General features: G+C 48.9%; 1 protein-coding gene across 1 annotated transcript; it reads right to left on the bottom strand.

Annotated features, from left to right (window-relative positions):
- Nucleotides 1-12,546: 12,546 nt before the first annotated feature.
- On the bottom strand, nucleotides 12,547-14,021 carry LOC134929467 (kinesin-like protein KIF19). Its single transcript, XM_063925085.1, has one exon. The coding sequence runs from the start codon at nucleotides 13,924-13,926 to the stop codon at nucleotides 12,619-12,621; it is 1,308 nt and encodes a 435-aa protein (XP_063781155.1). The 5' UTR covers nucleotides 13,927-14,021; the 3' UTR covers nucleotides 12,547-12,618.
- Nucleotides 14,022-14,663: the final 642 nt, after the last annotated feature.

The following is a 14,663-nucleotide window of genomic DNA, read 5'->3' as shown; positions in this document are numbered from 1 at the left end:
AGGGCATCATTATTCCAGCGTAGTTCGGAAGCAATGGTCTGGAAATGAACCACGTACTGGCCCACGGAACGGGCGCCCTGCCGAACACGGAGCAAATCGGAAGAAGCAGTGGTCATTCTGCCGGGCTCGTCGAAAATCCTTCGAAAGGACGAGATGAAGTTGGTGTAGTTGGAAACCATGGGATCAGATCGTTCCCATAATGGAGACACCCAATCCAAAGCAGAACCTTCCAACAGAGAAATAATATATGCTACCTTGGACCGGTCTGTAGGAAAGTTGTGTGCAAGTAGCTCGAAATGTACCTCGCACTGGTTCAAGAAACCACGACAATTTTTGGGATTCCCATTATAGCGGGACGGAGTAGGCAACTGAAGGCGTGGAGTGACACCGGCCGATGGTTGAACATTGCTGGCAACGGCAACTGGTGCGACTGCTGGAACAGGAGCCGGAATTACTGAGGCCAGAGACGCCTGAATCTGATCCAGACGCCCGGACAACTGCTGGAGGTACTGCATCACCTGACCTTGTGCTGCTTCCTGACTTTGCACTCGAGAAGCCAGGTTCTGGATGGCACTAGAGTCCGTGTTCCGATCCCCCGAGTCCATGTGGCCTGAGTATACTATCACTGACCTGGTTTGGGAGTGTTGTGGACTCGGGGCTTCTTCCGATGACCGGGAAGAGGAACCGCCACTGGGTCGTAGTAGAGATGGCCGGATGTAGGTCTTCCTCATGCAGAACTAAGACGGCAGGCGGGAGGCCCAGAGGAATTCTTGTAGGTCTCCTGTAAGACAAGACTTGTAGAAATAATGAAGGCTGGGGTACTGAGATATTGGAGACACTGTGGTATTGAAGGCACTGAGGTACTGGGAGTACAGGGAGTGCTGGGAGACCCTTGGAGGCACGGAGGTGTTTGGAGGCACGGAGGTGCTTGGAGGCACGGAGGTGTTTGGAGACACCGAGGTGTTTGGAGGGACGAGGTGCTTGGAGGCACGAGGTGCTTGGAGACACGGAGGTAACTGGAGGCACGGAGGTGCTTTGAGGCGCGGAGGTGCTTGGAGGCACGGGGTGCTTGGAGGCACGAGGTGCTTGGAGGCACGGAGGTGCTTGGAGGCACGGAGGTAACTGGAGGCACGGAGGTAACTGGAGGCACGGAGGTAACTGGAGGCACGGAGGTGCTTGAGGCGCGGAGGTGCTTGGAGGCACGAGGTGCTTGGAGGCACGAGGTGCTTGGAGGCACGGAGGTGCTTGGAGGCACGGAGGTAACTGGAGGCACGGAGGTAACTGGAGGCACGGAGGTAACTGGAGGCACGGAGGTGCTTGAGGCGCGGAGGTGCTTGGAGGCACGAGGTGCTTGGAGGCACGAGGTGCTTGGAGGCACGGAGGTGCTTGGAGGCACGGAGGTGCTTGGAGGCACGAGGTGCTTGGAGACACGGAGGTAACTGGAGGCACGGAGGTGCTTGTAGGCACAGGATGCTTGGAAGCACAGGTTGCTTGTAGGCACAGGATGCTTGCAGGGACAGGATGCTTGGAAGCACAGGATGCTTGCAGGGACAGGATGCTTGGAAGCACAGGATGCTTGCAGGGACGAGGGAGCTCTGGATCATAGCTTCCACAGGAGAAACGAAGATACTCAGGCATCGGATCTCTGCCTGGTATCTGATTTTAAATTCCCCGCCCTAGCCTGATTGGCGGAGCAGGCAGGTGACGTCAGACCTGCTCCGCCTCCTTGCCCTTGCTTGTGATGGCGGCGCCCTTGCTTCCGGGAAGCCGCCGGAGAGCAGCGCCGACCCGCCGCTGAAGCCGGAGACTGACAGGGGAAGAGAGGCGCCGGGCAGACCAGGCCACCCGCAGGGACAAGCGCGGTCGCCGCTGCCCGAGGTTCGTGACAAGACCCTGTCGCTGAAATGATGGGTTCGTTAAAGTGTGCATGTCCTGTTTATACAACATAAGGGTGGGTGGGAGGGCCCAAGGACAATTCCATCTTGCACCTCTTTTTTCTTTCATTTTTCTTTGCATCATGTGCTGTTTGGGGACAATTTTTTTGAAGTGCCATCCTGCCTGACACTGCAGTGCCACTCCTAGATGGGCCAGGTGTTTGTGTCGGCCACTTGTGTCGCTTAGCTTAGTCACACAGCGACCTTGGTGCACCTCTTTTTTTCTTTGCATCATGTGCTGTTTGGGGACAATTTTTTTGAAGTGCCATCCTGCCTGACACTGCAGTGCCACTCCTAGATGGGCCAGGTGTTTGTGTCGGCCATTTGTGTCGCTTAGCTTAGTCACACAGCGACCTTGGTGCGCCTCTTTTTTTTCTTTGCATCATGTGCTGTTTGGGGACAATTTTTTTGAAGTGCCATCCTGCCTGACACTGCAGTGCCACTCCTAGATGGGCCAGGTGTTTGTGTCGGCCACTTGTGTCGCTTAGCTTAGCCATCCAGCGACCTCGGTGCAAATTTTAGGACTAAAAATAATATTGTGAGGTGTGAGGTGTTCAGAATAGACTGAAAATGAGTGGAAATTATGGTTATTGAGGTTAATAATACTATGGGATCAAAATGACCCCCAAATTCTATGATTTAAGCTGTTTTTGAGGGTTTTTTGTAAAAAACACCCGAATCCAAAACACACCCGAATCCGACAAAAACTTTTCAGGGAGGTTTTGCCAAAACGCGTCCGAATCCAAAACACGGCCGCGGAACCGAATCCAAAACCAAAACCCGAAAAATTTCCTGTGCACATCACTACTTGTGCTTGCAGAAATATAAATATGCCACCGACCAGTGCTGTGAAATGTTCTGCAGCTACTGTCTGTCACTGGCTGCTGTGCTCTAGGCTTTAGAGCTGAGGTGTTAAACTCAAGGCCCCTACTGCATCGTTTTATGACCCACGGGCAGGGGTCCTTTTGTGGCCCGTTGTCAGTGGGTAACTTGGACCAGAACGGCGCTGAACTGCGTCCCCGGCATTTCACCTCCATCCACCCACAGTAACATTGCCCCGCTGTCTGCACCCCCCTCCAGCACGCATAGACTGAGTCATGGCCAAGGGCGGTGTGAAGCAGCCAGCAGGGAGCCGCGGAGCCCTGACAGACAGCCGCAGCCCTGACCGCCAGAGCCCTTCAAGCTGGAGCACTGACCCCTGAAGCAGCATGTCCACAAAGGAGCATCCTGCTAATGTAAGTCTCTGGGGCATGCTCCACAGGGGATGGGGATGCAATTGGGACATTGGGGGTAATTATGAGTTGATCACAGCTGGAACGTTGTTAGCAGTTGGGCAAAACCATTGGGGTAATTCTGAGTTGATCGCAGCAGCAAGTTTGTTAGCAGTTGGGCAAAACCATGTGCACTGCAGGGGAGGCAGATTTAATATATGCAGAGAGAGTTAGATTTGGGTGGGGTGTGTTCAATCTGCAAACTAAATTGCAGTGTAAAAATAAAGCAGCCAGTATTTACCCTGCACAGAAACAAAATAACCCACCCAAATCTAACTCTCTCTGCACATGTTATATCTGCCCCCCCTGCAGTGCACATGGTTTTGCCCAACTGCTAACAAAATTCCTGCTGCAATCAACTTGGAATTACCACCATTGTGTGTAAGAGGTACTACTGTGTAGTATAATGTGTATAAGAAGCACTACTGTGTGACGTAACGTGAATTGGGGCACTACTGTGTGTCATAATGTGAATAAGATACACTATTGGGGGCAGAGGCGTCATCAGAGGCGTAGCTAGGGTTTTCGGAGCCCAGGGCAAGATGGAAAATGGTGCCCCTCCCCCAAAAAACAAAACAAAACACACACAAAGAAGCATGTGCGCGCGCTTCGAAAAAATGAGCGTGGCCACACCCCAGAAGAGGTGTGGCCACTGAAAATGGCCCACAGTGCCAGTTACATTGCCCCACAGTGCCAGATATAATGCCCCACAGTGCCGGATACATTGCCCACAGTGCCAGATACATTGCCCCACAGTGCCAGATACATTGCCCCACAGTGCCAGTTACATTGCCCCACAGTGCCAGTTACATTGCCCCACAGTGCCAGTTACATTGCCCCACAGTGCCAGATACATTGCCCGACAGTGCCAGATACATTGCCCCACAGTGCCAGATACATGCCCCACAGTGCCAGTTACATTACCCCACAGTGCCAGTTGCATTGCCCCACAGTGCCAGATACATGCCCCACAGTGCCAGTTACATTGCCCCACAGTGCCGGATACATGCCCCACAGTGCCGGATACATTGCCCCACAGTGCCAGATACATTGCCCCACAGTGCCAATTACATTGCCCCACAGTGCCAGATATAATGCCCCACAGTGCCAGATACATTGCCCCACAGTGCCAGATACATTGCCCCACAGTGCCAGTTACATTGCCCCACAGTGCCAATTACATTGCCCCACAGTGCCAGTTACATTGCCCCACAGTGCCAGATACATGCCCCACAGTGCCAGATACATTGCCCGACAGTGCCAGATACATTGCCCCACAGTGCCAGATACATGCCCCACAGTGCCAGTTACATTACCCCACAGTGCCAGTTGCATTGCCCCACAGTGCCAGATACATGCCCCACAGTGCCAGTTACATTGCCCCACAGTGCCGGATACATGCCCCACAGTGCCGGATACATTGCCCCACAGTGCCAGATACATTGCCCCACAGTGCCAGTTGCATTGCCCCACAGTGCCAGATACATGCCCCACAGTGCCAGTTACATTGCCCCACAGTGCCGGATACATGCCCCACAGTGCCGGATACATTGCCCCACAGTGCCAGATACATTGCCCCACAGTGCCAATTACATTGCCCCACAGTGCCAGATATAATGCCCCACAGTGCCAGATACATTGCCCCACAGTGCCAGATACATTGCCCCACAGTGCCAGTTACATTGCCCCACAGTGCCAATTACATTGCCCCACAGTGCCAGTTACATTGCCCCACAGTGCCAGATACATGCCCCACAGTGCCAGATACATTGCCCGACAGTGCCAGATACATTGCCCCACAGTGCCAGATACATGCCCCACAGTGCCAGTTACATTACCCCACAGTGCCAGTTGCATTGCCCCACAGTGCCAGATACATGCCCCACAGTGCCAGTTACATTGCCCCACAGTGCCGGATACATGCCCCACAGTGCCGGATACATTGCCCCACAGTGCCAGATACATTGCCCCACAGTGCCAATTACATTGCCCCACAGTGCCAGATATATGCCCCACAGTGCCAGTTACATTGCCCCACAGTGCCAGATACATTGCCCCACAGCGCCAGTTACATCTGAGGAGGGTGGCTGAGGAGGCTGAGGGTGGCGGCTGCGCAGCGGAGGAGGCAGAGGGCGGCAGCGGTGCAACGGAGGAGGCTGTGGTCGGCGGCCTTTGGTGGTGCGGCACTGGCTCCAAGAACACACGGACTGACTACTAATACGAGAGTGCCGAACCAGCTGCTCACGACACACATATATCTCTCTCTATACATACACACATGTACATACACAATGCATACACACATATATATATATATATATATAGAGAGAGAGAGAGAGATCTGCGCACACACACACACACACACACACACACACACACACACACACACACACACTCACACACATCCTCGCCCCCCCCTTTCCCCCCTTACCCCTCATCATACTTTTCATGGCGACTGGAATGGCTGGCTCCCACTGTAAAGGATATAAGGTTCCTCCCAGGCTGCTCTTTTGCTCCAGCACATCCTGAGTCTGTCTCCACAGCTCCTGTCCCTCCTCCCAGGCAGCATTCAGCGCGCACCAACAAGGAGAGAGGCAGCTGCTGCGGAGAGGGGAGGGTGGCCCCTCCTCACCTCTCCCCCTGGCTGGGACACTGACTGGCGGCGGGCGCAGCGCTGACGGCGGCAATACAGTGAGTCAGTGTGACTCAATGTAATGCCGGCGGCTGTGGGCCCCTTGACAGCGGCGCGGGCTTCGGTGCAATGCACCGCTGCTAGTTCCGCCGCTCTGTCTCGCCTCATACGTTAATTTAATGGGATGCGGGTGCGCGGCTCAATTTAACGGGATGCGGGTGCGCAGCTCTATTTGGTGTCACCCCATTGAAGGGTGACACCCGGGTGCGGCCCGCACCCACCGCACCCCCCTCATGACGCCACTGATTGGGGGTAATTCTAAGTTGATCGCAGCAGGAACTTTGTTAGCAGTTGGGCAAAACCATGGCCCTCATTCCCAGTTGTTCGCTCGTTGCCGATTTTCGCTATATTGCGATTAGTCGCTTACTGCGCATGCGCAAGGTTCGCTTAGTTATTTTACACAAAAGTTAGGTATTTTACTCACGGCATAACGAGGATTTTTCATCGTTCTGGTGATCGTACTGTGATTGACAGGAAGTGGGTGTTTCTGGGCGGAAACAGGACGTTTTATGGGAGTGTGCGGAAAAACGCTTGCGTTTCTGGGAAAAACGCGGGAGTGGCTGGAGAAACGGAGGAGTGTCTGGGCGAACGCTGGGTGTGTTTGTGACGTCAAACCAGGAACAAAACTGACTGAACTGATCGCAATGTAGGAGTAAGTCTGGAGCTACTCAGAAACTGCTAAGAAATTTCTATTCACAATTCTGCTAATCTATCGTTCGCAATTCTGCTATGATAAGATTCACTCCCAGAGGGCGGCGGCCTAGCGTGTGCAATGCTGCTAAAAGCAGCTTGCGAGCGAACAACTCGGAATGAGGGCCCATGTGCACTGCAGGGAAGGCAGATATAACATGTGCAGAAAAAGTTAGATTTGGGTGGGTTATTTTATTTCTGTGCAGGGTAAATACTGGCTGCTTTATTTTTACACTGCAATTTAGATTGCAGATTGAACACACCCCACCCAAATCTAACTCTCTCTGCACATGTTACATCTGCCTCCCCTGCAGTGCACATGGTTTGGCCCAACTGCTTTTGCCTGCAGCTTGCTGTCTGTTTTATCCTATTCCAGGGGGGATGTGGTCAATATACTACCTGACGTGATCCAGGCGTTCAGGATCCAGATGCCGGAATCCCGTCAGGCGTGTAATTGCCAGCGTTCGGAATCCCGACTGCAGCTCTGTATTCCCACTCGGGTGGAGGGTCCACTTCACCACCTGAGGGGGAATATAATAGTGTGCAAAGCTCGCCACCGGGCTTGAAGCGCGGTGAATGCAGCTAGCCTGCGAAGGGACTCTGCCTCACCGACGGGATTCCGGCTGATGGGATCACATACCAAACCCCTCCAAGGGCCATACATAGTGTTTTGCTGTGATGTCCTGTGTATTTTGTGGTATCATGTATTATTTGGTGGCCACTGATGCTCTCTGCCCTTGATGTCTCTGTATTTAAGTATATAAGTGTTTGCTCCCTATTAACACATTTTTATATAATAAAAAGACAATAGTGATTCATACACAATAAAACACCAAAATTCAATGTTTTTTTTTAATTTTTGTGTTTTATTGTGTATGAATTATTATATTGTATTATATGGTGGTCACTGATGCTCTCTGTATTATAAAGCACTCACTATGATGCTCTCTGTATTATAAAGCACTCACTATGATGCTCTCTGTGTTATATGGTGGTCACTGATGCTCTCTGCATTATATGGTGGTCACTGATGCTCTCTCTATTATATGGCACTTACTGCGATGCTCTCTATTAAATGGTGGTCACTGCAATCAATGCTGCGATGTCTGGTTTATCACTTGGTCACTGATGCTCTCTGTATTGTATGGTAGTCACTGCGATGCTCTCTGTATTATATGTATGATATTAAACACTTAATCATACAAAGGTTGAAAATGTATACAATTTTCAGTGAGTGTGACTTCAAGGTGTAAGGGGTTGATTCGCTCTACCTAGCATAGTTTCACTCTACCATAAACATAAAAGGTCATACAATTTTTTTTATCTCCATTAGCAGTAGTAGTAATAATAATAACAACAACAATAATAATAATAATAATAATAATATTAATAATAATAATATTATACACAAAAATCCTAGTTAATGACTTTTTCTATAAACATGAAAGTTACCATTTACCACAGTCTTTCCATGGGAAGCCTATTTAACTAGTACAGGTTGAGTATCCCTTATCCAAAATGCTTGAGACCAGAAGTATTTTGGATATCGGATCTTTCCATATTTTGGAATAATTGCATACCATAATGAGATATCATGGCGATGGGACCTTACACCTTATACACAAAGCCTGAAGGAAATTTTAGCCAATATTTATAATAACTTTGTGCATTAAACAATGTGTGTACATTCACACAATTCAATTATGTTTCATATACACCCTATACACACAGCCTGAAGGTCTTACAATACAATATTTTAATTACTTTGTGTATTAAACAAAGTTTGTTTACATTGAGCCATCAGAAAACAAAGGTTTCACTATCTCACTCACTCCAAAATATCTGTATTTCGGAATATTTGGATATGGGATACTCAACCTGTACTGTAGTGGTACTTGAACCACCACATTACCTGTGCTGTTAGTGCTATCTCAGGATGGCAATGACAGTTTACATTTGCTTTTGTTTGTTTGTTTTTTTATATATATTTTTATATGTAAAGAATTTTTACAAGATTTTTTTATCTTCTTAAATATTTTTTTAAACTGAGAGCCAAAACCGTCTCGCTCATGCACATCTAAAATGCAGTAAGTTAACCATAGGCGTGCGCAACGGGGGTGCCTGGTGAGCACAGGTACCCCCTAATATCCGGCCCTCCCTCGAGCGAGTCGATCAATTTTATTCCCCCCACATTTCACTGACAACCCACTTTGCCTGGCCGCGGGCCTCCTCTGTACAGGCAGTGCTTCTCCTGGCTGTGGTCCCCGGTGCCTCTGGCGGTGTGGTTTCTCGGTCTCTCCTGTTGCCACTGTGGTCCTCTGCTGCTGCTGACCGACATGCCTGGGCTGGTGGATCTCCTCCTGGGTTCCTTAGGGCTGCCTCTTTGCTCCAGGCATGATCTTCAACGGCGGCCACCATCTTTGATTCAGTGCTTCAGCTCCGGTGTTCGGTGCAGCTGCTCCCTTTTCTGCCTGGGTCTGGAGATGTGCTGGTCTGATGTCCTCCATCTCTGGATGTCCATGTGGGTCCTTTCCAGCAGTGGTGCTGCTGTGGTCTGCTGACGCCGTCCTCCTAGAGGTTCTGCTTACTTCAGGTTCCCATGTGTCTCTGCTTCTTCCAAGGGATACACATGAGGGGGAAACACATGAGGGAAGATAGGCTGCATGGGTGGGAACATGAGGGTAGATATGCTTCATGGGGGGGCACTCTGCATGTTTGTGTGGGGGGGCATTTATTATGTGTATAAGCAGCACTTACACTGTGGGCATTATGGTGGTCATTCCGAGTTGTTCGCTCGTTATTTTTTTGTCGCATCGGAGCGATAAGTCGCTAATGCGCATGCGCAATGTCCGCAGTGCGACTGCGCCAAGTAAATTTGCTATGCAGTTAGGTATTTTACTCACGGTTTTTTCTTCGTTCTGGTGATCGTAGTGTGGATTGACAGGAAGTGGGTGTTTCTGGGCGGAAACTGGTCGTTTTATGGGCGTGTGCGAAAAAACGCTACCGTTTCTGGGAAAAACGCGGGAGTGGCCGGAGAAACGGAGGAGTGTCTGGGCGAACGCTGGGTGTGTTTGTGACGTCAAACCAGGAACGACAAGCACTGAACTGATCGCACTGGAAGATTAAGTCTCGAGCTACTCAGAAACTGCACAGAGAAGTCTTTTCGCAATATTGCGAATCTTTTGTTCGCAATTTTAAGAAGCTAAGATTCACTCCCAGTAGGCGGCGGCTTAGCGTGTGCAAAGCTGCTAAAAGCAGCTTGCGAGCGAACAACTCGGAATGAGGGCCTATGTGTATAAGCGTCCACTTGATAGTGTGGGCATTATGTGTATTAGTGGTATTGCTACCGTGGGCATTGTTTATAAGGGACACTGCTACTGTGGGCATTGTGTATAAGAGGCACTACTGTGTAGTATAATGTGAATATGGGGCACTACTGTCAGTAGCTGGTTCGCATGGGGAGATGGGTGACAAATGCTGGTGTTCTGCGGAGGAGGGGTCTGATGACATAGAAAGAGGCAGATGTGGCTCTGCTGGCACATGTGTAAATTTTAAACTTTACTTGGGTTATATTAAAGCTCAAATGTTCGGCCTCCTAAATCTCCCATTCTTTTCAGAGTAGGATGCAAATGTAGGTGCTGGTTGGTGCAAAGGGGTTAGGTGTGTGTGGGGTGGAAGGTTGAGTCTATTTTCACTTTGTGGAAAGGAGCCGGATGTGACATCAGATGAGGGCGGAGTTTCTCTTCTACCCTTACAGCATGTTAACGTTTTCTCGAATCTCCGTTTATGGTAGGGCATTGTGTTTTATTTATGCTGCATTGTACCCTTGCAGGCTCGCTTTGATTGCCACGCTTCAGGCCCCAGTATCTCACTCTGCTTCACTTGCCAGAGGTTTCTATTCCAAATAGTTGGTGACGTTGACCCAGTGCATTAAAGTTCCTCTCCATGAAAGCAATTAAGACACTACCGTAGGAGGGGGTGAGGAGAGGGGAATGGTAAAGCACTAGTCCCACCACTCTCTAGTTCCACCACTGGGTCAGGGATAGGTTGGGAAAGTGTAAGCAGCGATTAGGGGCAGCGGCAGTTAGGACTGAGGGTTATGCCACCAAAAGGTGGTGCTAGACACGCCCAAAAGGTGGTGCTAGACATGCCCAAAAGGTGGTACTAGACACGCCTAAAGGTGGTGCTAGACACGCCCAAAAGGTGGTGCTAGACACGCCCAAAAGGTGGTGCTAGACACGCCCAAAAGGTGGTGCTAGACACGCCCAAGAGGTGGTGCTAGACACGCCCAAAAGGTGGTTCTAGACACGCCTAAAGGTGCTGTTAGACACGCCCCTTCTGCAGTGCACCCCCTAATAAAATTATTTGGTCATAACTCATAAGTGATTTTATTAATATTATACAATTGCAGGCATAATGTTATGTTGGGGTGGGGGGCAACCTGTAAAGATGACCTGTAAATGACTAGATGACCTGTAAATGATGATTTCTCATTAACAATTTACCTTGAACTCCACCGGCAGTCCTGGGCAAACGATATAGTACAATACATATGATATATCTTTATGATATATCTTAAGATCTGGGAGTGGCTGCAACCAGGAGCATGCTGTCGTTGACTATAGCTTCAGATCTTCCCTGCAGCAGGGAAGATCAGAGGCTCCGACCAATGACCAGCGGGACCGCGCATCGTGATCATTATCGTTCACAGACACTGAACGATCTGCACTTTTATGAATGATTTGTAGTTCCGATCCATCGGAAATGGCCAAATCGCTCATAATATGGTATAGTGTATGGGCACCTTGAGACTATGTGGGGGGAATCTGCATGTTAGTGACTTACAACTGCGGTGAGGGGTGACCATGTAGTTACAGCTGCAGAGATAAGTGGCGGGGGAGGGGTTACGGATGCAGACGGTGACATGTGAACTGTAAGGAAGTTCATACGGACCCCTCAGCTGCCTGGTGAAAAATATAACTTTTTTTCCGAAAAGCTGCTTCACATAAATAGCGTTTTTTTGGAAGTGATATTTTTATAAGGGAGTCATGAGGAATTTCTAAAAAATTGTGAAATATAAATTAAAAACTAAAAATTCTTATTTCACAGCTTTTTTCATAATGAATATGCCCCCATGCCACATAACAAGAATACAATACATAAGGATGCAATAAAATGTCATTGTGAAACATGGGATACAGTCGTTAGGTCGACACTCAGGTCAACCACTGAAGGTCAACATGCATTAGGTCGACATGGTCAATAGGTTGACATGGTCATTAGATCAACATGTAGAATGCCGACAGGTCAAAAAGTCGACATGAGTTTTTCACATTTTTTAAATTTTTTGGGGATTTTTCCATACTTGACAATCCACGTGGACTACGATTGGAACAGTAACCTGTGCCGAGCGAAGCGGTAGCGGAGCGGGGCACCTTGTCCGAAGCATGGTGAGCTAAACAAGCCATGCAAGGGGACACGGTGCACTAATTGGGGTTCCCCGTCACTTTACAAAGAAAACGACCCCAAAAAAAGTCCAAAAACTCATGTCCACCTTTTCACCTGTTGACCTAGTACATATCGACCTAAAGCCCATGTCGACATAGTGCATGTCGACCTAATGCTCATGTCGACCTTCAGTGGTTGACCTAATGACTGTCGACCTAAGCTGAGTCAACCCAATGACCCGTACCCATGAAACATAATGAACTGAAACCAGGAACAGCGCAAATGATGTATAAGCAGCTGAAGTACCCGGCATTGCCCAGGTTTAAGTCTTCAAATTATTAACCTATCAAGGAGTTAGATGGAACTGTCAATATTTTTTAAATAATTAGCAGCTCTTCCAACACACCAATGAGGTGGCTGCTCAGTGTCGTTTTTTTTTTTCTTGGGGTGTCGCCAGTAGCCCTAATCCCCAGCTCTCATTTTTTTTTTTTTATAATCACCTTTACCGCCAACGGTGTTCCTGCCAGCCCAAGTGGTGTTCCTGCCGGCCCAAGTGGTGTTCCTGCCGGCCCAAGTGGTGTTTCTACAGCCATCTACGTGCTAATTCTTGAAATGTGTATGAATTTGCACTGGCACGAGCTGTAGCACTGATCTCATGTGCAGACTGTAAATTCTTTGCCAAAGGGACCATGCGGGGCAAATTATTCAGCGGGGCCATAGTGCGTCTCATAATAAACTGCATATCCTTGGCACTGGGCGCTCTGGTCATATGGTTGGCCTCTGGAGGGTGGGAGTCATTCTGCAGCACGTTGCCCCCCCTGCCCCTCTCAGCAGTACCATGGGGGACATTGTTCCTCTCCACCCGTGTGTTGATGAATTTGGCCTTGCTCCCATAGGTCATTGTGCTGCGTGTATCTTCATAGGCACTATCTGCTGGACTGATGTGTGCAATCATGACCATTCTGCTTTTTCCGCTCAGTGCGCCCTTTAGCAGCCAGGTCAGTTTACTGTCTCGATAGTTTATATGGCTGCCTGGTCTTTCGCGCAGTGCCATGATGCAGTTCCTGAGGGCGAGAAGGGAGCGGTTGATGTAACCTTCTTCTTTCATGGTCTTGCCGCTGTTGGTAGTCTGGCTTGCCCGCTCTGATCCTGCCAGGTCTACCATGTACAGGCGGCCTGTGCTCACTCCATCACTGCCTGTTTGCTTTACGGTGACCTGTAATACGGCATGGGAGCGTGATGAGGTCTTATTAGCTGCTGTTGTTGTTTCAGAGCGACGCTTGTTTCCCGTCTTCAGCATAGTCATGGCCTCCTCAGGAGTGCTAGGGGATAATGCAGTAATCCCTACTATTTTGGGGTTACCATAAGGATCCTCTCTGAGGGCCAAAGATCCAGAATTTGGTCTTAGTAGGTCCCGGATCGTTTCATTGTAAATCTCAGCATATGACAATGATACAGAGAAATTATCTCTCCTTCCAGTCTCCTCAATAGTCTTAAACAGGTCCTTCAGGGTAAGATACATCAGTCCAGGCTCGCGAGGCTTACCCATCATAGTATAGGTCTTCCCTGTGCCTGTGGGGCCGTAGGCAAATATAGCAGCATTGTACCCAGCTAGGATGTCATCCACTATGTTCTTCATCGTGGAATCATACACATTTTCCTGAGTAGCTGCCTGATCGAACACGTGGTTAAAGGTGAATGTTGTTTCTCTGGTCCTGCTCGAGCGCAGTACGTCATAAGGATCCTCGCCAGGGTCCTTCAGTAGCACCGTCTGCGGACCAAGTTGGTGTGTGATGCACTGGGCTCGATTCTTAGTCTCCATCATATTAAACGGACGGATGCGCAGAGCCACAGTCATCTGATGGTCTATAGCGTTCTCTATAGTCTTCATCTTCTCTCAATTCTAATCTCAGAAAAGAGTAATAAAAGTATCTGTGTTGGCACTAGTCCAGCAATATCAGATATGAGCCAGGAAGCAGCCAGCTGCCTGTTCTATACCCATCAGCTGCATTATGACATCACTATGACATCACAATCAGCTGCATTATGACATCACAAGCAGCCCTGTGGCAGAGGGCACTGCTATGTTTCTCATCCAGGGCACACTGTTAAAGAAGAGTCATCGTCTTCTGATCTCTCTGGGATGCCTGAGGCAGATGGGAGAAGCCGTCTGAGGTCATCCTTGGTGATGTCATAGGATGCATCTTTCTGTCTAGCTTTCCCCAACTCCATTAATTAATAAGAAGGTTGAAGGAAGGGTATAAAAGAACTTAAGAGGAAAATAAATATATTCTGGTGCTATAGTTGTTGAGAAAGTACTTGCAGCTAATTCCACCGAGGCTGGGTTTACAGCCCCCCCAAAAATACCAAAAGAATAACCGTAAGGACGGCGCAAGCACTTTCACAAATAAAAAGTTTTAATAGCACATGTAAAATCTGTTTATGTTAAGCATAAAACAATTGAGACATATATGTCGTCTTATTATAATTTACACCGACCAGATGAAACAATTTAATACTTGATTTTCATATATAAACCGTAAAGATACACTTCCATATAACCATACAATTTATCTAGTATTTTCTCAGGTATTATATAGGCTTATTCCACAGCAAGTCATTTGATAT

The sequence above is a fragment of the Pseudophryne corroboree genome, chromosome 5, assembly GCF_028390025.1.
Source record: "Pseudophryne corroboree isolate aPseCor3 chromosome 5, aPseCor3.hap2, whole genome shotgun sequence".
Taxonomy (NCBI): domain Eukaryota; kingdom Metazoa; phylum Chordata; class Amphibia; order Anura; family Myobatrachidae; genus Pseudophryne; species Pseudophryne corroboree.
Note: the sequence above shows the minus strand (reverse complement) of the source record. Positions and strands in the feature narration are given on the sequence as shown.